Consider the following 27,806-nt stretch of genomic DNA (forward strand, 5'->3'; position numbering starts at 1 on the left):
AGCCTTCCACAAGCTTCCCACAATAAGTTGGGTGAATTTTGGCCCATTCTTCCTGACAGAGCTGGTGTAACTGAGTCAGGTTTGTAGGACTCCTTGCTCGCACATGCTTTTTCAGTTCTGCCCACAAATTTCCTATAGGATTGAGGTCAGGGCTTTGTGATGGCCACTCCAATAGCTTGACTTTGTTGTCCTTTAGCCATTTTGCCACAACTTTGGAAGTGTGCTTGGGGTCATTGTTAACTATACTGAACATATTAATGTGGCTATTTTCTCCTGAACCACATGGTCTATCTACTACACTGAACAAAAATATAAATGCAACATGTAAAGTGTTGGTCACATGTTTCATGAGCTGAAATAAAAGATTCCAGAAATGTTCCATACACATTTCTCTCAAATTGTGTTTATATCCCTGTTAGTGAGCATTTCTCCTTTGGAAAGATAATCATCCACCTGACAGGTGTGGCAAATCAAGAATCTGATTAAACAGCATGATCATTACACAGGTGTACCTTGTGCTGGGGACAATAAAAGACCACTCTAAAAGTGTTGAGGGAGCGTGCAATTGGCATGCTGACTGCAGTAATGTCCACAAGAGCTGTTGCCAAAGAATGTAATATATATTTCTCTACCATGTCGTTTTAGAGAATTTAGCAGTATGTCCAACTGGCCTCACAACCGCAGACCACGTGTAACCATGCCAGCCCAGGACCTCCACATCTGGCTTCTTCACCTGCGAGATCGTCTGAGACCAGCCACCCGGGCAGCTGATGAAACTCAGGAGTATTTCTGTCTGTAATAAAGCCCTTTTGTGGGGAAAAACTCATTCTGATTGGCTGGGTCTGGCTCCCCAGTGGGTGGGCCTTCCCATGCCCACCCATAGCTGTGCCCCTGCCCAGTCACGTAAAATCCATAGATTCGGTCCTAATTTATTTATTTCAATTGACTGATTTCCTTATATGAACTGTAGCTCAGTAAAATAGTTGAAATGGTTACATGTTGCGTTTATATTCAGTATATTTAGCTTTAGGCCTAAGCATTAATGTCATTGACTTATTGTCAATGACATTTCTATTAAACAATAGGCTATGTAATTCCAATAACTTAAAAAAATATTCTCAGAATTGCCTAATTGACAAATAGATCTCCCCTGAAACATTAATATTTTAGCCTTATAAAGTTATAGATAACATGTTTTAGTTAGCTACCTTCCTTTGAAGTAGCCTACCGTATCCATTGTATCCCTGATTCATTGAATGAGGGAATAATTGTATAAAGACAGTATTTGGTTAATGTGGTAACCTTTTATTTCAGGGGTGGCCAACTATCGTCCAGAAGAGCTACTAGGTGTACAGGCTTTTATTCCAGCCCTGCTCTAACCCACCATGCTGTAGCCTAAACATCAGCCCTGCTCGAACTCACCATGCTGTAGCCTAAACATCAGCCCTGCTCTAACTCACCATTATGTAGCCTAAACATCAGCCCTGCTCTAACCCACCATGCTGTAGCCTAAACATCAGCCCTGCTCTAACTCACCATGCTGTAGCCTAAACATCAGCCCTGCTCTAACTCACCATGCTGTAGCCTAAACATCAGCCCTGCTCTAACTCACCATGCTGTAGCCTAAACATCAGCCCTGCTCTAACTCACCATGCTGTAGCCTAAACATCAGCCCTGCTCTAACTCACCATGCTGTAGCCTAAACATCAGCCCTGCTCTAACTCACCATGCTGTAGCCTAAATATCAGCCCTGCTCTAACTCACCATGCTGTAGCCTAAACATCAGCCCTGCTCTAACCCACCATGCTGTAGCCTAAACATCAGCTCTGCTCTAACTCACCATTATGTAGCCTAAGCATCAGCCCTGCTCTAACTCACCATGCTGTAGCCTAAACATCAGCCCTGCTCTAACTCACCATGCTGTAGCCTAAACATCAGCCCTGCTCTAACTCAGCATGCTGTAGCCTAAACATCAGCCCTGCTCTAACTCACCGTGCTGTAGCCTAAACATCAGCCCTGCTCTAACTCACCATTATGTAGCCTAAACATCAGCCCTGCTCTAACCCACCATGCTGTAGCCTAAACATCAGCCCTGCTCTAACTCACCATGCTGTAGCCTAAACATCAGCCCTGCTCTAACTCACCATGCTGTAGCCTAAACATCAGCCCTGCTCTAACTCACCATGCTGTAGCCTAAACATCAGCCCTGCTCTAACTCACCATGCTGTAGCCTAAACATCAGCCCTGCTCTAACTCACCATTATGTAGCCTAAACATCAGCCCTGCTCTAACTCACCATGCTGTAGCCTAAACATCAGCCCTGCTCTAACTCACCATTATGTAGCCTAAACATCAGCCCTGCTCTAACTCACCATGCTGTAGCCTAAACATCAGCCCTGCTCTAACTCACCATGCTGTAGCCTAAACATCAGCCCTGCTCTAACTCACCATTATGTAGCCTAAACATCAGCCCTGCTCTAACTCACCGTGCTGTAGCCTAAACATCAGCCCTGCTCTAACTCACCATTATGTAGCCTAAACATCAGCCCTGCTCTAACTCACCGTGCTGTAGCCTAAACATCAGCCCTGCTCTAACTCACCATTATGTAGCCTAAACATCAGCCCTGCTCTAACTCACCATGCTGTAGCCTAAACATCAGCCCTGCTCTAACTCACCATGCTGTAGCCTAAACATCAGCCCTGCTCTAACTCACCATTATGTAGCCTAAACATCAGCCCTGCTCTAACTCACCATGCTGTAGCCTAAACATCAGCAGCTCAACAGGGCTTTGATAAGCAGACTCGGATGTGTTTCAGGGCTGCCTGCATGCCCATTAGCTCTCCAGATGGAAGGTTGACCACATGTGTTTTATACAGTAGTCTAACAGTGCCTTGTTCAAGGGCACAACGACAGTAAGCCTACATGGGACCAGAGACCAGCTAAACGGAGAAAAATGGCTTTTGTTTACCTTTGTTTCACAGTAACTTTATGCAGTTACTGCTAACATGTTCTCCAAAACACAATACAATAGCGGCAGGATACTTGTCTACACGATTAAGCATGTATTTAATGTGGCAAAAAATGACATTAACTCATTTTAGACCAAATGAGCAGTTACTGCCTTTTTGCTCGGTAGGACACAGAGCAGCCTTCTAGTGTCAATAACACATTTATGCTGACTTTTTTAATGTAGGCTATATAGAGACAACACTAATTATTGGTCATGGAGAAGTCATGAAATTCCATCTGTCAAAATGTTTATGAACACTTAACAGGGAATAATCACATGTCTCTATAGCATAATGTAATTTGGGAATTTGTGTGTGAATATAGTCTACTGTGCCTTGTTCATCCCAGGTCAAGCATTAGTGTTAGACATAACGTCAGCAGTGTGGTTAAGGTTACGTTTTAAATCAGATTTTAAGAAGATACAATTGTATAAATAGGCGGGGTTTATGACTTTGTGGCTGTGGTAACTAGTGACGTCCCCTCACCCTGTGTTTCGCGAATGTCAGATGTGCGTCTGTTTGGGGACAGCGAGACACAGCAGGATAAGCGCACGTTGATCCGAGAAAGAAAAACGTATTTTTGATAGATGGCTACAATGTTACTTCTTATTAACTAACATTGTCTACTTATTTCCATTTTTGGAGTAGTTTGAAATCACGGGTTTGCCGCTAAAGGTAGGTTTATTTGGGGTTCGGTTTGTGTGCGACTGTCCGTAAAGTTGAGTAGTTAAGTAGACAACAGTAGCCTACTCAGTCGTTATTTGACCGTAAGAAAACTGCCGTTTTTTTGGTCAAAATGACAAGAACTAATCTACATAACTATTCAATAGTTTTCATTATTGTTGAAAGAAACATCACGCTTTAAAAATATCTGTTGAATGTTGTCATACAGGTGGAACCAGCCAGACAAACCCCCCTAAACGCATAGCTGAAAAATTTGGAGGAAAAAGCTGTCACGATTACTTCCCGAAACAATTATTTTCAACTGTAATGTCTAGTTATAATACCTAATAAAGTGTTGCATGTGTTGGATAGTTTTTATTTTAATATCAAATTAGAGATTTGAATATTGTGTGGTTTTTAATAGCACCTAAAGTCATTCTCTTTGGGAGTGTATTTGACAACCGGTTTCACCAACATGGTCTCAGCGCATTTCGTATTATTTTGTATGTAAAACCCGACACATTCCATTTAGAATGATATGTTAGGTTTCATATGGTACAGTAGGTATTCATTTGTGGATGTCCACCACCCATTTCGTATGATATGTTACAAATTACAATTTGTATTAAATGTTCAGAATTTGTAAAACGTACAATATGTTACGAATTTGCAAAGTGTACGATATGTTACTAACGTTAGCTAGGCTAGGGGTTAAGTTTAGGAGTTAGGTTAAAGGGTTAGGGTAAGGGTTAACTAAAGTGGTTTAGTTTAGGGCAAGGGTTAGTAGCTAAAAAGTAGTAAATCGTTGAAAAGTTGCTAAAGTTGTCTGTAATGACATTCGGACTCGCAACCTTTGGCTTGCTAGATATTTGCGTTATATGCCCACCCATCTACCCGCTACAAACCACCCTACTTTAATTTTTGCCTCAATAAGTAACCATCTGTCTTGTGTAACCATACCAAACGTAACATATCATGCTAATTTGAGTGTTCCGGATTTACTTTTACTATGCTACGTCTAGTTTATGAGACCAGGCTGGTTTCACAGAGGTACAAAATAGTAATAGTGACAATTGGCCTTCTTATTGATTTCCTTCTTCTCTTCCACTCACCTCTCTTCTACCCCCCTCTTCTCCCCCCTTCTAATTTCCCCCTCTCCATCCTCCTCTCCTTCGCCCTCATCTCACCAACTCTTCTGTTTTTTATCTCCTCTTCCCTCCCATGTTTCTCCTCATCCTTTTCTCCTCTCCTCATCCCCCTCTCCTCTCCTCATCCCCCTCTCCTCTGTCTAGATCTCCAGCCTGCAGTAAGACATGTCGTTGGCAGAGCCAGCAGAGTTGCTGCTGATAAGGGACCAGTATGACCGTGCGTTGGAGTGTCTCACCAGGGGCCTGGCGGCTGATCAGGCAGGACAGGGGCCCCAGGCCCTGGAGCTGTACAGGAGGGGCCGGCAGCACCTAACCCTGGGCCTGGAGGTCCCTACCAGGGGGCCACAGAACCAGGGAGCCCCCTGGGACACGGCCAGGCAATTGCAGCAGAAGATGAGGGAGACTCTGACTAACATCAGCACCCGACTAGCTAACATGGAGACAGCAGGGGTGGGGATGGCGGGCCAGGGAGGCCCAGCATTGGTGGATCTAGTGGATCTCTCTGCCCAGTGCCTCTACCCCACCCCGGGGCCATTGGTGCCACCTATGCCGCTGCCTGGTTCCTCCAACCCCCTCCCCCATCTCTACCCCACACTGCCACCCGGGGCTACCCCAACAGACAGCCTCTCTGCCGGGGCTACAGGCACCACCATGGCCCCCTCCCTGCCCATCCTCCCTGCCCTGCCCCTGGGACTCCCAGGAGAGCAGCCCCCGGCCTACACCCCCCAGCCCACCGACGGGCACCACAGCCTGGCTTATAGCCCAGCCGGAGGAGGGGGTCTGGTGGGGCAGAGGGTGGGGGGACCTCCACAGCCCGAAGGAGGAGTAGGGGGGGACGGAGAGGAGCTTCTGTTCCTTCCTCGGGGGGTGCAGATGTTTTTCGTGTCGTCGGATGGCCAGGTGAGCGCCCCGTCGTACCCGGGTTATCTACGCATCGTCAGGTTCAGCAGCCAGCTCAACGACAAGGCCAACGGAGGAGTGTCAGTCTTCCTACACGTAAGGAAACAACTGGGGGGTGTGTGTGTATGAGAGAGAGTGTGAGGGTGGGTGTTGGCTTGTGTGTGTGTGTTTAAAATACCAATAGAAAATAGTATATTGTCTCCAACACACCTATCGTATTACCAGGTGCATGGAGAGTAACTGCATAATGAATTGAAAATAAACTCCTGTTTGTAAAAGAACAGTAGAGAAAAGGGTTGAGGGTGACTGTGGTTGTGGCAGCTGAGGTAGTTTCATCCAACTGTTTTAGGCTGTTTTGGTACGTTGTGCCCTACTGAACATGCCTCAGATCTCTATCTCCAGATAAGATCTGTTGTTTACAGATGAAGTTGTTTCCCCTTGTCTCAGAACTATCACCATCATAGACCATATCTTATTCCAGACGAGTGAGACTAACTTGAGTGTAGCCATATCTCTTAGTCCAGGATTAGTGAGACGGATGGCAGATGCCGTAGATTGATAACGTGTCAACTCACTGCTCAAGCATTTCATACACAGACAGACAGAGGTGGGATTGGTCTACCATAGTTTTATTGTCATGTGTTGTTTTACAAGCCATAGCAGTATAGCACCCCACGAGCAAATTAGTGATAAGGGCCTTGCTCAAGGGCACGTCAACATATTCTCCACCTTGTCTACTTGGGTATTAGAACCCAAGACCTTTCAGTTACTGGCCCAACCCTCTAACCGCTAGGCAACCTGCCGTCCGTATTCTCTTTGTTTGGTGTTGCTATGACCACGAAGAATTCCCAGACCTAAATGGAATTCTAGAATTCTCTCCCAGTGGTGAGGTCACAATGCATGCATCTCCATTAGGCAGATGAGAGGAGGATGGTGGGAGGTTCTGCTGAATGAGAAGTCTTTCTAGTCCTGATGATGGTGAGGTTCCACTCGTGGAACCAATTACAGAGTAAAAAACTATTGGTCGCTAAATCCGGAGAAATTACGGACCTTGTAAAAAAAAAAAACTGTTGGTCACTAAATCCGGCTACAAGGACCACGTAAAAACATACACTACCAGTCAAAAGTTTGGACACACCTACTCATTCAAGGGTTTTTCTTTATTTTTTTACTATTTTCTACATTGTAGAATAATCGTGAAGACATCAAAACGATGAAATAACACATATGGAATCATGGAGTAACCAAAAAAGTGTTTAACAAATCAAAATACATGTTATATTCTTCAAAGTAGCCACCCTTTGCCTTGATGACAGCTTTGCACACTCTTGGCACTCTCTCAACCAGCTTTATGAGGAAGTCACCTGGAATTGTGAGTGTGTGTGTGTTACACTCTCACCTGGAGTTCCCACATATGCTGAGCACTCGTTGGCTGCGTTTCCTTCACTCTGCGGTCCAACTCATGCTAAACCATCTCAATTGGGTTGAGGTTGGGTGATTGTAGAGGCCAGGTCATCTGATGCAGCACTCCATCTCTCTCCTTCCTGGTCAAATAGCCCTTACACAGTCTGGAGGTGTGTTTTGGGTCATTGTCCTGTTGAAAAACAAATTATAGTCCCATTAAGCGCACACCAGATGGGATGGCGTATCGCTGCAGAATGCTGTGGTAGCCATGCTGGTTAAGTGTGACTTGAATTCTAAATAAATCACTGACAGTGTTACCAGCAAAGCACCATCACACCTCTCCTCCATGCTTCACGGTGGGAACCACACATGCAGAGATCATCTGTTCACCCACACCGCATCTCACAAAGACACGCAGTTGGAACCAAAAATCTGGACTCATCAGACCAAAGGACATATTTCCACCGGTCTAATGTCCATTGCTCGTGTTTCTTGCCCCAAGCAAGTCTCTTCTTCTTATTAGTGTCTTTCAGTAGTGGTTTCTTTGCAACAATTTGACCATGAAGGCCTGATTCACACAGTCTCCTCTGAACAGTTGATGTTGAGATGTCTGTTACTTGAACTCTGTGAAGCATTTATTTGGGCTGCAATTTCTGAGGCTGGTAACTCTAATGAACTTATCCTCTGAGGTGACTCTGGGTCTTCCTTTCCTGTGGTGGTCCTTATTAGAGCCAGTTTCATCATAGCGCTTGATGGTTTTTGGGACTGCACTTGAAGAAACTTTCAAAGTTAACATTTTCCGGATTGACTGACCTTCATGTCTTAAAGTAATGATGGACTGTCATTTCTCTTTGCTTATTTGAGCTGTTCTTGCCATAATATGGACTTGGTCTTTTACCAAATACGGCTATCTTCTGTATACCACCCCTACCTTGTCACAACACAATTGATTGGCTCAATCCTATTAAGAAGAAATTCCACAAATTAACTTTTAACAAGGCACACCTTTTAATTGAAATGCATTCCAGGTGACTACCTCATGAGGCTGGTTGAGAGAATTCCAAGCGTGTGCAAAGCTGTCATCAAGGCAAATGGTGGCTACTTTGAAGAATCTCAAATATATTTTGAGTTGTTTAATACTTCTTTGGTTACGACATGATTCCATATGTGTTATTTCATAGCTTTGATGTCTTCACTATTATTCTACAATGTAGGAAATAGTAAAAATAAAGAAAACCCCTTGAATGAGTAGGTGTGTCCAAACTTTGGACTGGTACTGTACGTGTACATGAATAAATGGCAAATGTCATTACACTTACAACATGTCTATAAATTGCTATAAACACAGCATCAATATAAACATATACATTCACTTCTTGGAGAGAGAAACTAATTATTTAGATTGACAAAGGGTCAAGATTTATGGCACCACCTCTCTCTCCAGTGTTGTGTAAGAATCTGCCAGGCTGAGACCTTATCAGACCTGCCCTGGCGCCACGAGGTCGTAAATTACTCTGCGTATGAACAATCTCCACGAGCTCTCTGGGATGACTCTGGGATGACTCTGGGATGACTGTGGGATGTCTCTGGGATGACTCTGGGATGACTCTGGGATGACTCTGGGATGACTCTGGGATGACTCTGGGATGACTCTGGGATGACTCTGGGATGACTCTGGGATGACTCTGGGATGACTCTGGGATGACTGTGGGATGACTGTGGGATGACTCTGGGATGACTCTGGGATGACTGTGGGATGTCTCTGGGATGACTCTGGGATGTCTCTGGGATGACTCTGGGATGACTCTGGGATGACTGTGGGATGTCTCTGGGATGTCTCTGGGATGACTCTGGGATGACTCTGGGATGACTCTGGGACGACTCTGGGACGACGCTGGGACGTCTCTGGGACGACTCTGGGACGTCTCTGGGACGACTCTGGGACGACTCTGGGACGACTCTGGGACGACTCTGGATTAGCAGCTCGCCCATGGCACTGCAATAAAACACCTGTTAATAAAGTGCCACTATGGAAAACGCTGTGGTATCGTGTGCATGCAAAATACTATATTTACAAAAACAACAATTTTTAAACCACTTCTGCAAAAGTACTTGTGCAACCAATGCAATAATACCACTTATGGCAGTACGGAGTAATACTATATACGATAAACAATAGTATTGGCATCTCTAACATTTTAAATAATAGTAACAGCCATGCAATAGATTATATGGCTGAAACATAAAGTAATTTGTGGTTATTACACAGCATGTAAACCCCCCCCCCCCCCCGCATGTAAAAGCATTTTAACTCCCCCTGCATGTAAAAGCATATTAACCCCCCCCTGCATGTAAAAGCATTTTAACCCCCCCCTGCATGTAAAAGCATTTTAAACCCCCCCCTGCATGTAAAAGCATTTTAAAACCCCCCCTGCATGTAAAAGCATTTTAACCCCCCCCTGCATGTAAAAGCATTTTAAACCCCCCTGCATGTAAAAGCATTTTAAACCCCCCCTGCATGTAAAAGCATTTTAAAACCCCCCCTGCATGTAAAAGCATTTTAAAACCCCCCCCCCCTGCATGTAAAAGCATTTTAAACCCCCCCCTGCATGTAAAAGCATGTAACCCCCCCTGCATGTAAAAGCATTTTAACCCCCCCCTGCATGTAAAAGCATTTTAAACCCCCCCTGCATGTAAAAGCATTTAACCCCCCCTGCATGTAAAAGCATGTAACCCCCCTGCATGTAAAAGCATTTCAAATGCCCCCCCTGCATGTAAAAGCATTTTAACCCCCCCCCCCCGCATGTAAAAGCATGTAACCCCCCCTGCATGTAAAAGCATTTTAACCCCCCCTGCATGTAAAAGCATTTTAAACCCCCCCTGCATGTAAAAGCATGTAACCCCCCTGCATGTAAAAGCATTTTAACCCCCCCCTGCATGTAAAAGCATGTAACCCCCCTGCATGTAAAAGCATTTTAACCCCCCCCTGCATGTAAAAGCATTTTAACCCCCCCCCCTGCATGTAAAAGCATTTTACCCCCCCTGCATGTAAAAGCATTTTACCCCCCCTGCATGTAAAAGCATTTTACCCCCCCTGCATGTAAAAGCATGTACCCCCCCCTGCATGTAAAAGCATTTTACCCCCCCCCTGCATGTAAAAGCATTTTACCCCCCCCCTGCATGTAAAAGCATTTGAACCCCCCCTGCATGTAAAAGCATTTGAACCCCCCCCTGCATGTAAAAGCATTTGAACCCCCCCCCTGCATGTAAAAGCATTTTAACCCCCCCTGCATGTAAAAGCATTTTAAACCCCCCCTGCATGTAAAAGCATTTAACCCCCCCTGCATGTAAAAGCATGTAACCCCCCTGCATGTAAAAGCATTTCAAATGCCCCCCCTGCATGTAAAAGCATTTTAACCCCCCCCCCCCGCATGTAAAAGCATGTAACCCCCCCTGCATGTAAAAGCATTTTAACCCCCCCTGCATGTAAAAGCATTTTAACCCCCCCCCTGCATGTAAAAGCATGTAACCCCCTGCATGTAAAAGCATTTTAACCCCCCCCTGCATGTAAAAGCATGTAACCCCCCCTGCATGTAAAAGCATTTTAACCCCCCCCTGCATGTAAAAGCATTTTAACCCCCCCCCCTGCATGTAAAAGCATTTTACCCCCCTGCATGTAAAAGCATTTTACCCCCCCTGCATGTAAAAGCATTTTACCCCCCCCTGCATGTAAAAGCATTTTAACCCCCCGCTGCATGTAAAAGCATTTGAACCCCCCCTGCATGTAAAAGCATTTGAACCCCCCCTGCATGTAAAAGCATTTGAACCCCCCCCCTGCATGTAAAAGCATTTTAACCCCCCCCCTGCATGTAAAAGCATTTTAAACCCCCCCTGCATGTAAAAGCATTTTAACCCCCCCCCTGCATGTAAAAGCATGTAACCCCCCTGCATGTAAAAGCATTTTAACCCCCCCCTGCATGTAAAAGCATGTAACCCCCCCTGCATGTAAAAGCATTTTAACCCCCCCCTGCATGTAAAAGCATTTTAACCCCCCCCCCTGCATGTAAAAGCATTTTACCCCCCCCTGCATGTAAAAGCATTTTACCCCCCCTGCATGTAAAAGCATTTTACCCCCCCTGCATGTAAAAGCATTTTAACCCCCCGCTGCATGTAAAAGCATTTGAACCCCCCCTGCATGTAAAAGCATTTGAACCCCCCCCTGCATGTAAAAGCATTTGAACCCCCCCCCTGCATGTAAAAGCATTTTAACCCCCCCCCTGCATGTAAAAGCATTTTAAACCCCCCCTGCATGTAAAAGCATTTTAAACCCCCCCCTGCATGTAAAAGCATGTAACCCCCCCTGCATGTAAAAGCATTTTAAACCCCCCCCCTGCATGTAAAAGCATTTTAACCCCCCCCTGCATGTAAAAGCATTTTAACCCCCCCCTGCATGTAAAAGCATTTTACCCCCCCCTGCATGTAAAAGCATTTTAACCCCCCCCCCCCTGCATGTAAAAGCATTTTAAACCCCCCCCCTGCATGTAAAAGCATTTTAACCCCCCCCTGCATGTAAAAGCATTTTAACCCCCCCCTGCATGTAAAAGCATTTTAACCCCCCCTGCATGTAAAAGCATTTTAACCCCCCCTGCATGTAAAAGCATTTTACCCCCCCCCTGCATGTAAAAGCATTTTAACCCCCCCCTGCATGTAAAAGCATTTTAACCCCCCCCTGCATGTAAAAGCATTTTAACCCCCCCTGCATTTAAAAGCATTTTAACCCCCCCTGCATGTAAAAGCATTTTAACCCCCCCTGCATGTAAAAGCATTTTAACCCCCCCCTGCATGTAAAAGCATTTTAACCCCCCCCCCCTGCATGTAAAAGCATTTTAACCCCCCCCCCCTGCATGTAAAAGCATTTTAACCCCCCCCCCCTGCATGTAAAAGCATTTTAACCCCCCCCTGCATGTAAAAGCATTTTAACCCCCCCCCCCCCTGCATGTAAAAGCATTTTAACCCCCCCCCCGCATGTAAAAGCATTTTAACCCCCCCCCTGCATCTAAAAGCATTTTAACCCCCCCCCCCTGCATCTAAAAGCATTTTAACCCCCCCCCTGCATCTAAAAGCATTTTAACCCCCCCCCTGCATCTAAAAGCATTTTAACCCCCCCTGCATGTAAAAGCATTTTAACCCTCCCCCTGCATGTAAAAGCATTTTACCCCCCCCCCCCCCCTGCATGTAAAAGCATTTACCCCCCCCCCCCCTGCATGTAAAAGCATTTTAACCCCCCCCCCTGCATGTAAAAGCATTTTACCCCCCTGCATGTAAAAGCATTTTACCCCCCCTGCATGTAAAAGCATTTTACCCCCCCCTGCATGTAAAAGCATTTAACCCCCCCCTGCATGTAAAAGCATTTGAACCCCCCCTGCATGTAAAAGCATTTGAACCCCCCCCTGCATGTAAAAGCATTTGAACCCCCCCCCCTGCATGTAAAAGCATTTTAACCCCCCCTGCATGTAAAAACATTTTAACCCCCCCCTGCATGTAAAAGCATTTTAACCCCCCCTGCATGTAAAAGCATTTTAACCCCCCCCCCCTGCATGTAAAAGCATTTTAACCCCCCCCCCTGCATGTAAAAGCATTTTAACCCCCCCCCTGCATGTAAAAGCATTTTAAACCCCCCCTGCATGTAAAAGCATTTTAAACCCCCCCTGCATGTAAAAGCATTTTAAACCCCCCCCTGCATGTAAAAGCATGTAACCCCCCCTGCATGTAAAAGCATTTTAACCCCCCCCTGCATGTAAAAGCATTTTACCCCCCCCTGCATGTAAAAGCATTTTACCCCCCCCTGCATGTAAAAGCATTTTAACCCCCCCCCCCTGCATGTAAAAGCATTTTAACCCCCCCCCCTGCATGTAAAAGCATTTTAACCCCCCCCTGCATGTAAAAGCATTTTAACCCCCCCCTGCATGTAAAAGCATTTTAACCCCCCCCTGCATGTAAAAGCATTTTAACCCCCCCTGCATGTAAAAGCATTTTACCCCCCCCCTGCATGTAAAAGCATTTTAACCCCCCCCTGCATGTAAAAGCATTTTAACCCCCCCCTGCATGTAAAAGCATTTTAACCCCCCCCTGCATGTAAAAGCATTTTAACCCCCCCTGCATGTAAAAGCATTTTAACCCCCCCTGCATGTAAAAGCATTTTAACCCCCCCTGCATGTAAAAGCATTTTAACCCCCCCCCCCTGCATGTAAAAGCATTTTAACCCCCCCCCCCTGCATGTAAAAGCATTTTAACCCCCCCCTGCATGTAAAAGCATTTTAACCCCCCCCTGCATGTAAAAGCATTTTAAACCCCCCCCCCCTGCATGTAAAAGCATTTTAACCCCCCCCCCCGCATGTAAAAAGCATTTTAACCCCCCCCCTGCATCTAAAAGCATTTTAACCCCCCCCCCTGCATCTAAAAGCATTTTAACCCCCCCCCTGCATCTAAAAGCATTTTAACCCCCCCCCTGCATCTAAAAGCATTTTAACCCCCCCTGCATGTAAAAGCATTTTAACCCTCCCCCTGCATGTAAAAGCATTTTACCCCCCCCCCCCTGCATGTAAAAGCATTTACCCCCCCCCCCCCCTGCATGTAAAAGCATTTTAACCCCCCCCCCCCTGCATGTAAAAGCATTTTAAACCCCCCCCCTGCATGTAAAAGCATTTAACCCCCCCCTGCATGTAAAAGCATTTTAACCCCCCCCTGCATGTAAAAGCATTTTAACCCCCCCTGCATGTAAAAGCATTTTAACCCCCCCTGCATGTAAAAGCATTTTTACCCCCCCTGCATGTAAAAGCATTTTAACCCCCCCTGCATGTAAAAGCATTTTAACCCCCCCCCTGCATGTAAAAGCATTTTAACCCCCCCCCTGCATGTAAAAGCATTTTAACCCCCCCCCTGCATGTAAAAGCATTTTAACCCCCCCCCCTGCATGTAAAAGCATTTTAACCCCCCCCCTGCATGTAAAAGCATTTTAACCCCCCCCCTGCATGTAAAAGCATTTTAACCCCCCCCCTGCATGTAAAAGCATTTTAACCCCCCCCTGCATGTAAAAGCATTTTAACCCCCCCCTGCATGTAAAAGCATTTAACCCCCCCCCCTGCATGTAAAAGCATTTTACCCCCCCCCCCCTGCATGTAAAAGCATTTTAACCCCCCCCCCCTGCATGTAAAAGCATTTTAACCCCCCCCTGCATGTAAAAGCATTTTAACCCCCCCCTGCATGTAAAAGCATTTTAACCCCCCCCCCTGCATGTAAAAGCATTTTAACCCCCCCACCTGCATGTAAAAGCATTTTAACCCCCCCCCCCTGCATGTAAAAGCATTTTAACCCCCCCACCTGCATGTAAAAGCATTTTAACCACCCCCCCTGCATGTAAAAGCATTTTAACCCCCCCCCTGCATGTAAAAGCATTTTAACCCCCCCCCCTGCATGTAAAAGCATTTTAACCCCCCCCCTGCATGTAAAAGCATTTGAACCCCCCCCCCCTGCATGTAAAAGCATTTTAACCCCCCCCCCCTGCATGTAAAAGCATTTTAAACCCCCCCCCCCGCATGTAAAAGCATTTTAACCCCCCCCTGCATGTAAAAGCATTTTAACCCCCCCCCCTGCATGTAAAAGCATTTTACCCCCCCCCCTGCATGTAAAAGCATTTTACCCCCCCCTGCATGTAAAAGCATTTTAACCCCCCCTGCATGTAAAAGCATTTTAACCCCCCCCCCCTGCATGTAAAAGCATTTTAACCCCCCCCCCCCCTGCATGTAAAAGCATTTTAACCCCCCCCCTGCATGTAAAAGCATTTTAAACCCCCCCCCTGCATGTAAAAGCATTTTAACCCCCCCCCCCTGCATGTAAAAGCATTTTAACCCCCCCCCTGCATGTAAAAGCATTTTAACCCCCCCCCCCTGCATGTAAAAGCATTTTACCCCCCCCCCCCCTGCATGTAAAAGCATTTTAAACCCCCCCCCCTGCATGTAAAAGCATTTTACCCCCCCCCTGCTTGTAAAAGCATTTTAACCCCCCCCTGCATGTAAAAGCATTTTAACCCCCCCCCCCCTGCATGTAAAAGCATTTTAACCCCCCCTGCATGTAAAAGCATTTTAACCCCCCCCCCTGCATGTAAAAGCATTTTAACCCCCCCCCCCCCTGCATGTAAAAGCATTTTAACCCCCCCCTGCATGTAAAAGCATTTTAACCCCCCCCCTGCATGTAAAAGCATTTTAAACCCCCCCCCCCCCTGCATGTAAAAGCATTTTAACCCCCCCCCTGCATGTAAAAGCATTTTAACCCCCCCCTCCTGCATGTAAAAGCATTTTAACCCCCCCCCCCCTGCATGTAAAAGCATTTTAACCCCCCCCCCTGCATGTAAAAGCATTTTAACCCCCCCCCCCTGCATGTAAAAGCATTTTACCCCCCCCCCCCCCTGCATGTAAAAGCATTTTAACCCCCCCCCCCCCCTGCATGTAAAAGCATTTTAACCCCCCCCCCTGCATGTAAAAGCATTTTAACCCCCCCTGCAATTTATATTTTTTCTTGTTACTGTGGACAATAAACTAAAGTGGCGGGTGCAGTGTCCAGATGCGGATTTCCCAGCGCTCCGATTGGTTGGGAATGGCAAGGCTATGATGGGTGAGGGGATAACTTCAAGTAGTCTGTGCTGCCAAACTAACGGGACCTAAGGGAAACTGAAGGGATTGTGAGGGGTGGTTAGGTAGAGAGGAGAGGAACAACCCTACTCCACCTGCAACGTCCACCCAAAGTTTTACTTGGGTAAACGACAACATTGAATTTTTAGAAAGGAATGGATGGCTCTGATGGTGGAACTGGTGATTGGTCTAAAGAGACAAAGGAATAGACTTCAGAGAGACCTGTGTCAATACACTACATTGATTCCTGTGCCTCTTTGACTGACTGGGGGAAAAATACAAAATTGGTAATTTGCTCAATAACAGCACATGATTGTAACGCTACAGACTCATTCCAGAGCCAAAGTTTACTGCTGTGTCAGCAATGGTTTTTTGTTTTTTTAGTCCGTCTATCAAAGATGATCGTGAACTTTCGTTCGTGTGTATTGATCTTGTCCGTGTGTATTGATCTATTGATCTGGGGACTGAGCTGGGGCAAGACTATCCTGCTTGCCTTCAGGCAGACAGACAGTTGGAGTTTAATTCCTTTTGTTGTCCCAGCATCACACAGCTGATTTCAAATAATCAAAGCTTGATGATGAGTGGGTTATGTGAATCAGCTGTGTCGTGTGAGGACCAAAACCACAACGTGTACCAGGGGGGCAGGACCGACTTTGGGGAAACCCTGACCTATAGTGCCCTACTTTTGTATAGGTCTCTGGTCTAAAGTAGTGCACTACATAGGGAATAGGGTACCATTGGTCTCTGGTCTATAGTAGTGCACTATATAGGGAATAGTGTACCATAGGTCTCTGGTCTATAGTAGTGCACTATATAGGGAATAGGGTACCATAGGCCTCTGGTCTATAGTAGTGCACTATATAGGGAATAGGGTACCATAGGACTCTGGTCTAAAGTAGTGTACTATATTTATTTATTTTATCTTTATTTAACTAGGCAAGTCAGTTAAGAACAAATTCTTATTTTCAATGGCGGCCTACCAGGGAACAGTGGGTTAACTGCCTTGTTCAGGGGCAGAACGACAGATTTTGACCTTGTCAGCTCGGGGATTCGATCTTGCAACCTTTCGGTGACTAGTCCAACGCTCTAACCCTATGTAGGGAATAGGGTGCCATTTAGGATGTGACCTAGTCAGACGTGTTAAACCCAGGCATGTGTGTTGACTGGCCTGTGGTGTCTAACTGGAACCCTGTTGTGTTCTGGGTAGCTCAGTGTCCCAGCAGTACAATAGGGCCAGTTAACAGATGACTCTGCTGTTCTGTTGTGTTGCTGGCTGCGGTAATGTACCATGGCTCGGGTCTGAACGAACAAATAGCAGTTTCCCAGCCCTGACGATGCCAACTGCCAACCAGTGATATAGTCTAACATACTGTATGTCGTACATGTTGTTGTTTTGGTAGCCACGGTGTTGTACCCTGACGAGGGTCACACTGAATACCTCTGGCATACACACTGTAATCCTAGTAACCCCAGTGCTCCTTCCTAACGTGTGTGTGTGTGTGTGTGTGTGTGTGTGTGTGTGTGTGTGTGTGTGTGTGTGTTTTAAATGTATTTATTTCACCTTTATTTAACCAGGTAGGCCAGTTAAAAACAAGTTCTCATTTACAACTGCGACCTGGCCAAGATAAAGCAAAGCAGTGTGTCAAAAACAACAACACAGAGTTACACATAAACAAACGTACAGTCAATAATACAATAGAAAAATCTGTATACAGTGTGTGCAAAGGAGGCAAGGCAATAAATAGTGGCGAAGTAATTACAATTTAGCAATTAAACACTGGAGTGATAGATGTGCAGATGAGGATGTGTGTGTGTGTGTGTGTGGGTGTGTGACTGGCTGTACCCCCCTGACTCCAGACACCCCAGTGCTCCTTCCTAACGTGTGTGTGTGTGTGTGTGTTGCAGGTATGTGACTGGTTGTACCCCCTGACTCCAGACACCCCAGTGCTGCTGTCTACCTCTGGGATCTTTATGTTTCCTAACACCATGGCGGGGATACCTGGGTCCTACGTAGGGGTCGTGCTGTCCTCAGAACTGCCTGCAGCAGACAGACATGCCTTTCAGGACCTCCTCTCACAACTCACTGAGCTACGGGTACAGGTGAGGTTACACACACACACAGTAACACACAAAGTAACACACACACACACACACACACACACACACACACACACAGTAACTAACACACACACAGTAACACACAAAGTAACACACACACACACACACACACACACACACACACACACACACACACACACACACACACACACACACACACACACACACACACACAGTAACACACTCTCACAGCCGGCTCCTAGCTTGTAAGTGATCCACCAGTAGCAGTAACAGTAAACCTGGCTGAACTACAGCAGTGTTCTACTGGGGAGGACTAGAGCTGACTGAACTACAGCAGTGTTCTACTGGGGAGGACTAGAGCTGACTGAACTACAACAGTGTTCTACTGGGGAGGACTAGAGCTGACTGAACTACAACAGTGTTCTACTGGGGAGGACTAGAGCTGACTGAACTACAACAGTGTTCTACTGGGGAGGACTAGAGCTGACTGAACTACAGCAGTGTTCTACTGGGGAGGACTAGAGCTGGCTGAACTACAGCAGTGTTCTACTGGGGAGGACTAGAGCTGACTGAACTACAACAGTGTTCTACTGGGGAGGACTAGAGCTGACTGAACTACAGCAGTGTTCTACTGGGGAGGACTAGAGCTGGCTGAACTACAGCAGTGTTCTACTGGGGAGGACTAGAGCTGACTGAACTACAGCAGTGTTCTACTGGGGAGGACTAGAGCTGACTGAACTACAACAGTGTTCTACTGGGGAGGACTAGAGCTGGCTGAACTACAGCAGTGTTCTACTGGGGAGGACTAGAGCTGACTGAACTACAGCAGTGTTCTACTGGGGAGGACTAGAGCTGACTGAACTACAACAGTGTTCTACTGGGGAGGACTAGAGCTGACTGAACTACAACAGTGTTCTACTGGGGAGGACTAGAGCTGACTGAACTACAACAGTGTTCTACTGGGGAGGACTAGAGCTGACTGAACTACAACAGTGTTCTACTGGGGAGGACTAGAGCTGACTGAACTACAGCAGTGTTCTACTGGGGAGGACTAGAGCTGACTGAACTACAACAGTGTTCTACTGGGGAGGACTAGAGCTGACTGAACTACAACAGTGTTCTACTGGGGAGGACTAGAGCTGACTGAACTACAACAGTGTTCTACTGGGGAGGACTAGAGCTGACTGAACTACAACAGTGTTCTACTGGGGAGGACTAGAGCTGACTGACTGAACTACAGCAGTGTTCTACTGGGGAGGACTAGAGCTGACTGAACTACAGCAGTGTTCTACTGGGGAGGACTAGAGCTGACTGACTGAACTACAGCAGTGTTCTACTGGGGAGGACTAGAGCTGACTGAACTACAGCAGTGTTCTACTGGGGAGGACTAGAGCTGACTGAACTACAACAGTGTTCTACTGGGGAGGACTAGAGCTGACTGGCTGAACTACAGCAGTGTTCTACTGGGGAGGACTAGAGCTGACTGAACTACAACAGTGTTCTACTGGGGAGGACTAGAGCTGACTGAACTACAGCAGTGTTCTACTGGGGAGGACTAGAGCTGACTGAACTACAACAGTGTTCTACTAGGGAGGACTAGAGCTGACTGAACTACAGCAGTGTTCTACTGGGGAGGACTAGAGCTGACTGGCTGAACTACAGCAGTGTTCTACTGGGGAGGACTAGAGCTGACTGAACTACAACAGTGTTCTACTGGGGAGGACTAGAGCTGACTGAACTACAGCAGTGTTCTACTGGGGAGGACTAGAGCTGACTGAACTACAACAGTGTTCTACTGGGGAGGACTAGAGCTGACTGAACTACAGCAGTGTTCTACTGGGGAGGACTAGAGCTGACTGAACTACAGCAGTGTTCTACTGGGGAGGACTAGAGCTGACCTGCTGAACTACAACAGTGTTCTACTGGGGAGGACTAGAGCTGACTGAACTACAGCAGTGTTCTACTGGGGAGGACTAGAGCTGACTGAACTACAACAGTGTTCTACTGGGGAGGACTAGAGCTGACTGAACTACAGCAGTGTTCTACTGGGGAGGACTAGAGCTGACTGACTGAACTACAACAGTGTTCTACTGGGGAGGACTAGAGCTGACTGACTGAACTACAACAGTGTTCTACTGGGGAGGACTAGAGCTGACTGACTGAACTACAGCAGTGTTCTACTGGGGAGGACTAGAGCTGACTGAACTACAACAGTGTTCTACTGGGGAGGACTAGAGCTGACTGGCTGAACTACAACAGTGTTCTACTGGGGAGGACTAGAGCTGACTGACTGAACTACAACAGTGTTCTACTGGGGAGGACTAGAGCTGACTGACTGAACTACAACAGTGTTCTACTGGGGAGGACTAGAGCTGACTGACTGAACTACAGCAGTGTTCTACTGGGGAGGACTAGAGCTGACTGACTGAACTACAGCAGTGTTCTACTGGGGAGGACTAGAGCTGACTGACTGAACTACAACAGTGTTCTACTGGGGAGGACTAGAGCTGACTGACTGAACTACAACAGTGTTCTACTGGGGAGGACTAGAGCTGACTGACTGAACTACAGCAGTGTTCTACTGGGGAGGACTAGAGCTGACTGAACTACAGCAGTGTTCTACTGGGGAGGACTAGAGCTGACTGAACTACAACAGTGTTCTACTGGGGAGGACTAGAGCTGACTGGCTGAACTACAACAGTGTTCTACTGGGGAGGACTAGAGCTGACTGACTGAACTACAACAGTGTTCTACTGGGGAGGACTAGAGCTGACTGGCTGAACTACAGCAGTGTTCTACTGGGGAGGACTAGAGCTGACTGAACTACAACAGTGTTCTACTGGGGAGGACTAGAGCTGACTGAACTACAACAGTGTTCTACTGGGGAGGACTAGAGCTGACTGACTGAACTACAACAGTGTTCTACTGGGGAGGACTATAGCTGACTGACTGAACTACAACAGTGTTCTACTGGGGAGGACTAGAGCTGACTGACTGAACTACAACAGTGTTCTACTGGGGAGGACTAGAGCTGGCTGAACTACAACAGTGTTCTACTGGGGAGGACTAGAGCTGACTGACTGAACTACAACAGTGTTCTACTGGGGAGGACTAGAGCTGACTGAACTACAACAGTGTTCTACTGGGGAGGACTAGAGCTGACTGACTGAACTACAACAGTGTTCTACTGGGGAGGACTAGAGCTGACTGACTGAACTACAACAGTGTTCTACTGGGGAGGACTAGAGCTGACTGAACTACAACAGTGTTCTACTGGGGAGGACTAGAGCTGACTGAACTACAACAGTGTTCTACTGGGGAGGACTAGAGCTGACTGAACTACAACAGTGTTCTACTGGGGAGGACTAGAGCTGACTGAACTACAACAGTGTTCTACTGGGGAGGACTAGAGCTGACTGAACTACAACAGTGTTCTACTGGGGAGTACTAGAGCTGACTGAACTACAACAGTGTTCTACTGGGGAGGACTAGAGCTGACTGACTGAACTACAACAGTGTTCTACTGGGGAGGACTAGAGCTGACTGAACTACAACAGTGTTCTACTGGGGAGGACTAGAGCTGACTGAACTACAACAGTGTTCTACTGGGGAGGACTAGAGCTGACTGGCTGAACTACAACAGTGTTCTACTGGGGAGGACTAGAGCTGACTGACTGAACTACAGCAGTGTTCTACTGGGGAGGACTAGAGCTGACTGAACTACAACAGTGTTCTACTGGGGAGGACTAGAGCTGACTGAACTACAGCAGTGTTCTACTGGGGAGGACTAGAGCTGACTGAACTACAACAGTGTTCTACTGGGGAGGACTAGAGCTGACTGACTGAACTACAACAGTGTTCTACTGGGGAGGACTAGAGCTGACTGAACTACAACAGTGTTCTACTGGGGAGGACTAGAGCTGACTGACTGAACTACAACAGTGTTCTACTGGGGAGGACTAGAGCTGACTGGCTGAACTACAGCAGTGTTCTACTGGGGAGGACTAGAGCTGACTGAACTACAGCAGTGTTCTACTGGGGAGGACTAGAGCTGACTGGCTGAACTACAACAGTGTTCTACTGGGGAGGACTAGAGCTGACTGAACTACAACAGTGTTCTACTGGGGAGGACTAGAGCTGACTGACTGAACTACAACAGTGTTCTACTGGGGAGGACTAGAGCTGACTGGCTGAACTACAGCAGTGTTCTACTGGGGAGGACTAGAGCTGACTGAAATACAGCAGTGTTCTACTGGGGAGGACTAGAGCTGACTGACTGAACTACAACAGTGTTCTACTGGGGAGGACTAGAGCTGACTGGCTGAACTACAACAGTGTTCTACTGGGGAGGACTAGAGCTGACTGAACTACAGCAGTGTTCTACTGGGGAGGACTAGAGCTGACTGACTGAACTACAACAGTGTTCTACTGGGGAGGACTAGAGCTGACTGACTGAACTACAGCAGTGTTCTACTGGGGAGGACTAGAGCTGACTGAACTACAACAGTGTTCTACTGGGGAGGACTAGAGCTGACTGAACTACAGCAGTGTTCTACTGGGGAGGACTAGAGCTGACTGACTGAACTACAGCAGTGTTCTACTGGGGAGGACTAGAGCTGACTGAACTACAGCAGTGTTCTACTGGGGAGGACTAGAGCTGACTGACTGAACTACAACAGTGTTCTACTGGGGAGGACTAGAGCTGACTGGCTGAACTACAGCAGTGTTCTACTGGGGAGGACTAGAGCTGACTGAACTACAACAGTGTTCTACTGGGGAGGACTAGAGCTGACTGACTGAACTACAACAGTGTTCTACTGGGGAGGACTAGAGCTGACTGGCTGAACTACAACAGTGTTCTACTGGGGAGGACTAGAGCTGACTGGCTGAACTACAGCAGTGTTCTACTGGGGAGGACTAGAGCTGACTGAACTACAGCAGTGTTCTACTGGGGAGGACTAGAGCTGACTGACTGAACTACAACAGTGTTCTACTGGGGAGGACTAGAGCTGACTGACTGAACTACAACAGTGTTCTACTGGGGAGGACTAGAGCTGACTGGCTGAACTACAGCAGTGTTCTACTGGGGAGGACTAGAGCTGACTGAACTACAACAGTGTTCTACTGGGGAGAACTAGAGCTGACTGGCTGAACTACAACAGTGTTCTACTGGGGAGGACTAGAGCTGACTGAACTACAGCAGTGTTCTACTGGGGAGGACTAGAGCTGACTGGCTGAACTACAACAGTGTTCTACTGGGGAGGACTAGAGCTGACTGGCTGAACTACAACAGTGTTCTACTGGGGAGGACTAGAGCTGACTGACTGAACTACAACAGTGTTCTACTGGGGAGGACTAGAGCTGACTGACTGAACTACAACAGTGTTCTACTGGGGAGGACTAGAGCTGACTGACTGAACTACAACAGTGTTCTACTGGGGAGGACTAGAGCTGACTGAACTACAGCAGTGTTCTACTGGGGAGGACTAGAGCTGACTGAACTACAGCAGTGTTCTACTGGGGAGGACTAGAGCTGACTGAGCTACAACAGTGTTCTACTGGGGAGGACTAAAGCTGACTGAGCTACAACAGTGTTCTACTGGGGAGGACTAGAGCTGACTGACTGAACTACAACAGTGTTCTACTGGGGAGGACTAGAGCTGACTGACTGAACTACAGCAGTGTTCTACTGGGGAGGACTAGAGCTGACTGAACTACAACAGTGTTCTACTGGGGAGGACTAGAGCTGACTGACTGAACTACAACAGTGTTCTACTGGGGAGGACTAGAGCTGACTGAACTACAACAGTGTTCTACTGGGGAGGACTAGAGCTGACTGAACTACAACAGTGTTCTACTGGGGAGGACTAGAGCTGACTGACTGAACTACAACAGTGTTCTACTGGGGAGGACTAGAGCTGACTGACTGGAATCTGTGGGGTCAATGTCCCCATACAAATGTTTCAAAGGCTGCAATTCAAAGGAATCCCACCACATTAGCAATGCTTATGCAGTGTCTTCGTTCACAAATTACTGTGTAGTCACACACACACACACACCACTTTTTACATATATTTTTTTTAAGTAACCAAAATCATTTAGTGGTTTTAAGTCAACATAAAACACAGCTAACTATTGCAGGCTTGTGCACTGTGTTCTTAGGAAACATATTTCTCTTGTTTCTGTCTTACCACTCGTCACCAAATGCTTGTTATTGTGTTGTGGGTGGAAACACACTGGTCCTCCTCAGTTACCTACAGTAGTCTATTACAGCTCACTAGAATGTGTCCAGGCTGGCGTGAGCCCCAATTTTTTTTTTTTTAAACCTTTATTTAACTAGGCAAGTCAGTTCAGAACAAATTCTCAAATTCTGTTTTCAATGACGGCCTAGGAACAGTGGGTTAACTGCCTTGTTCAGGGGCAGAACGACAGATTTTGAACTTGTCAGCTCGGGGATTCGATCTTGCAACATTTTGGTTACTAGTCCAACGCTCTAACCACTAGGCTACCTGCCGCCCCAGAATGGGGTGGGTTTGGAATGGGCTGGAGTGGGTTTGGAATGGGCTGGGCTGGAGTGGGGCTAGGGTGGGCTGGGCTGGAGTGGGGTGGGCTGGAGTGGGGTTGGAATGGGCTGGAGTGGGGTTGGAATGGGCTGGAGTGCGGTTGGAATGGGCTGGGGTGGAGTGGGGCTGGGGTGGAATGGGCTGGGCTGGAGTGGGCTGGAGTGGGTTTGGAATGGGCTGGGCTGGAGTGGGTTTGGAATGGGCTGGGCTGGAGTGGGTTTGGAATGGGCTGGGTTGGAATGGGGTGGGGTTGGAATGGGCTGGAGTGGGGTTGGAATGGGCTGGGCTGGGGTTGGGGTTGGGCTGGAATGGGCTGGGCTGGAGTGGGGCTGGAGTGGGGTTGGAATGGGCTGGGCTGGGGTTGGAATGTGCTAGAGTGGGGTTGTTGGAATGGGCTGGGGTTGGGGTGGGGTGGGGCTGGGCTGGAGTGGGGTTGGAATGGGCTGGGCTGGAGTGGGGTTGGAATGGGCTGGGCTGGAGTGGGTTTGGAATGGGCTGGAGTGGGGTTGGAATGGGCTGGAGTGGGGTTGGAATGGGCTGGGCTGGGCTGGAGTGGGGCTGGGCTGGGCTGGGGTTGGAATGGGCTGGGCTGGGGTTGGAATGGGCTGGAGTGGGGTTGGAATGGGCTGGAGTGGGGTTGGGGTGGAATGGGCTGGGCTGGAGTGGGTTTGGAATGGGCTGGAGTGGGGTTGGGGTGGAATGGGCTGGGCTGGAGTGGGTTTGGAATGGGCTGGAGTGGGGTTGGAATGGGCTGGGGTTGGGTAGGGGTTGGAATGGGCTGGGCTGGAGTGGGGTTGGAATGGGCTGGGCTGGAGTGGGGTTGGAATGGGCTGGAGTGGGGTTGGAATGGGCTGGGCTGGGGCTGGGGTGGGATTGGAGTGGGCTGAAGTGGGATTGGAGTGGGCTGGAGTGGGATTGGAATGGGCTGGAGTGGGGTTGGGGTGGGCTGGGAATGGGCTGAGGTTGGGGTGGGGTTGGAATGGGCTGGAGTGGGGTTGGAATGGGCTGGGCTGGGGTTGGAATGGGTTGGAGTGGGCTGGAGTGGGGTTGGAATGGGCTGGAGTGGGGTTGGAATGGGCTGGAGTGGGGTTGGGGTGGGGTTGGAATGGGCTGGGCTGGAGTGGGGCTGGAGTGGGGTTGGAATGGGCTGGAGTGGGGTTGGAATGGGCTGGGCTGGAGTGGGGCTGGAGTGGGGTTGGAATGGGCTGGGCTGGGGTTGGAATGGGCTGGGCTGGGGTTGGAATGGGCTGGAGTGGGGCTGGAATGGGCTGGAGTGGGGCTGGAGTGGGGTTGGAATGGGCTGGAGTTGGAGTGGGAAGTCCTAGATCAGCACTTCTCTGAGATGCTTTATGGATGCCGGCCCAGGTCAGGTGGGTCCCATGATGGGGACAAACTTCTGCTCTGCATACTAAAGGCTGATATCTATTCCATGACCTAATTTCCTGTCTGTTAGGCTCCAGAGGAGGGGGCAGGGTCAGAGATCATGAACCTGAGTGAAAAGGTTCCCATTGGTCCCCCTGTGGAGGGGGCGGGAGCAGGGACAGGAGAGGAAGAACTCCCCCTACCTGAATGGAGCGAGAAGATGTCCCAAGGCATCCTGACAGGTAGGGGTGTGTCTGTGTGTGGGAGGGTTGGTGTGTGTGTGTGTGTATATATTTGAACATGCAGTCTGTCTGTCCATCCCACCCCCCCTGCAGGTGCATCGTGGCTGAGTAAAGGGTTTGTGCGTGGAGCGGAGGCCACAGGTAAGGCCATCCAGAAAGGAGCGTCTAAGCTGAGAGAACACATCACCCCAGAGAACGTCCCGGGTGAGGTCAGCCCTGGTGTTACCAAGGGCCTGCACCACGCAAAACAGGCCACCGGGGGCGCTGTTCGCGTCAGTCAGTTCCTGGGTAAGGATATGGAGGAGGTACAAAACAAAAAATGATATCTCTACGGGATGGAGGGGGCATATAAAGATCACCAAAACGTGTGTGTGTACTAACACTCTTGTATACTGGTGTTTGTGTTTTGCAGTGGACGGAGTGTGTACCGTAGTAGGCTGTGTGGGGGAGAAGCTGGCTCCTCATGTAAAGAAACATGGCAATAAACTGATCCCTGAGTCCATGAAGAACACTAAAGATGGCCGCTCCAACCTGGACGGAGCTATGGTGGTGGCAGTCAGCAGCATGAAGGGTATGGCGAGAGAGACACATAGTAGCGACTTCGATCCACACACAGAATATGTTGATTATCAGAGTATTTCTGAAAGTTATTTGGATGGTAGATATGCAGATTCTGTTTATAGGCCTAGCCACCTGTACTACAGTGACCTACCTGTCTGATAATCAAACTATTCTCCTGTGTATCTCTGTCGAAGGTCTCTCCGCTATGTGGACTGGTTTGGAAACTGGAGCTAAGAACATCGGCAAGAGTGTCACCTCTGAGACGGTCATGACCGTGAAGCATAAGTAAGTCCCTCTCTTTTCCCCCTCCTCCTCATTCCTCCTCGTCCTCCTCCCCCTTCCTTGTCCTCCCCTCCTACTTGCCCTCTCTTCTCCTCCTCCTCCTCCCCCTCCTCCTTGTCCTCCCCTCCTACTTGCCCTCTCTTCTCCTCCTCCTCCTCCTCCCCCTCCTCCTTGTCCTCCCCTCCTACTTGCCCTCTTCTCCTCCTCCCCTCCTCCTTGTCCTCCCCTCCTACTTGCTCTCTCTTCTCCTCCTCCCCTCCTCCTTGTCCTCCCCTCCTACTTGCCCTCTCTTCTCCTCCTCCCCTCCTCCTTGTCCTCCCCTACTACTTGCCCTCTCTTCTCCTCCTCCCCTTCTCCTTGTCCTCCCCTCCTACTTGCCCTCTCTCCTTCTCCTACATGTAACCATCATTAGATCTTCAATCACTCTATTTTAAGGGGCTATGCTTTCCTCTTCTCTTTGTTTCACCCCTTTCATCATGATCTTGGTGGGTCTGCGTACCAGCTAAGGTCTTGTTTAGCCCACTAGATGCTGTCATGATCTTGGTGGGTCTGGGTACCAGCTAGTGTCTTGTTTAGCCCACTAGGTGCTGTCATGATCTTGGTGGGACTGGATACCAGCTAGTGTCTTGTTTAGCCCACTAGGTGCTGTCATGATCTTGGTGGGTCTGCGTACCAGCTAGTGTCTTCTTTATCCCACTGGATGCTGTCTTTGGCAAGGTAACAATGTAGTGTTGTTATTATAGGGAGAAACACACCGGCAGGATGAATTCTTAGAGCTTTGGGGAAATAATATCTTTCTTTCGTTCTTTCCACACCTCTCCTTTCCCTCTTTCCCTCTCGCCCTCTCTCTTCTTCTTTTCCAGATTTCGGGGTCTAGAAGGTCTTTTAGACAAACCCTCTAACTGA

The 27,806-nt window shown here is 48.1% G+C and overlaps 1 protein-coding gene across 1 annotated transcript; it reads left to right on the plus strand.

Annotated features, from left to right (window-relative positions):
* Positions 1–4,985: 4,985 nt before the first annotated feature.
* On the plus strand, positions 4,986–27,806 carry sparta (spartin a). The gene is made up of 8 exons (XM_038964793.1): positions 4,986–5,270; positions 5,331–5,816; positions 17,717–17,911; positions 25,907–26,057; positions 26,151–26,345; positions 26,470–26,628; positions 26,813–26,903; positions 27,764–27,806. The coding sequence occupies exons 1-8, from the start codon at positions 4,986–4,988 to the stop codon at positions 27,804–27,806; spliced, it is 1,605 nt and encodes a 534-aa protein (XP_038820721.1).

Source organism: Salvelinus namaycush, chromosome 26 (genome assembly GCF_016432855.1).
Source record: "Salvelinus namaycush isolate Seneca chromosome 26, SaNama_1.0, whole genome shotgun sequence".
NCBI classification, from domain to species: domain Eukaryota; kingdom Metazoa; phylum Chordata; class Actinopteri; order Salmoniformes; family Salmonidae; genus Salvelinus; species Salvelinus namaycush.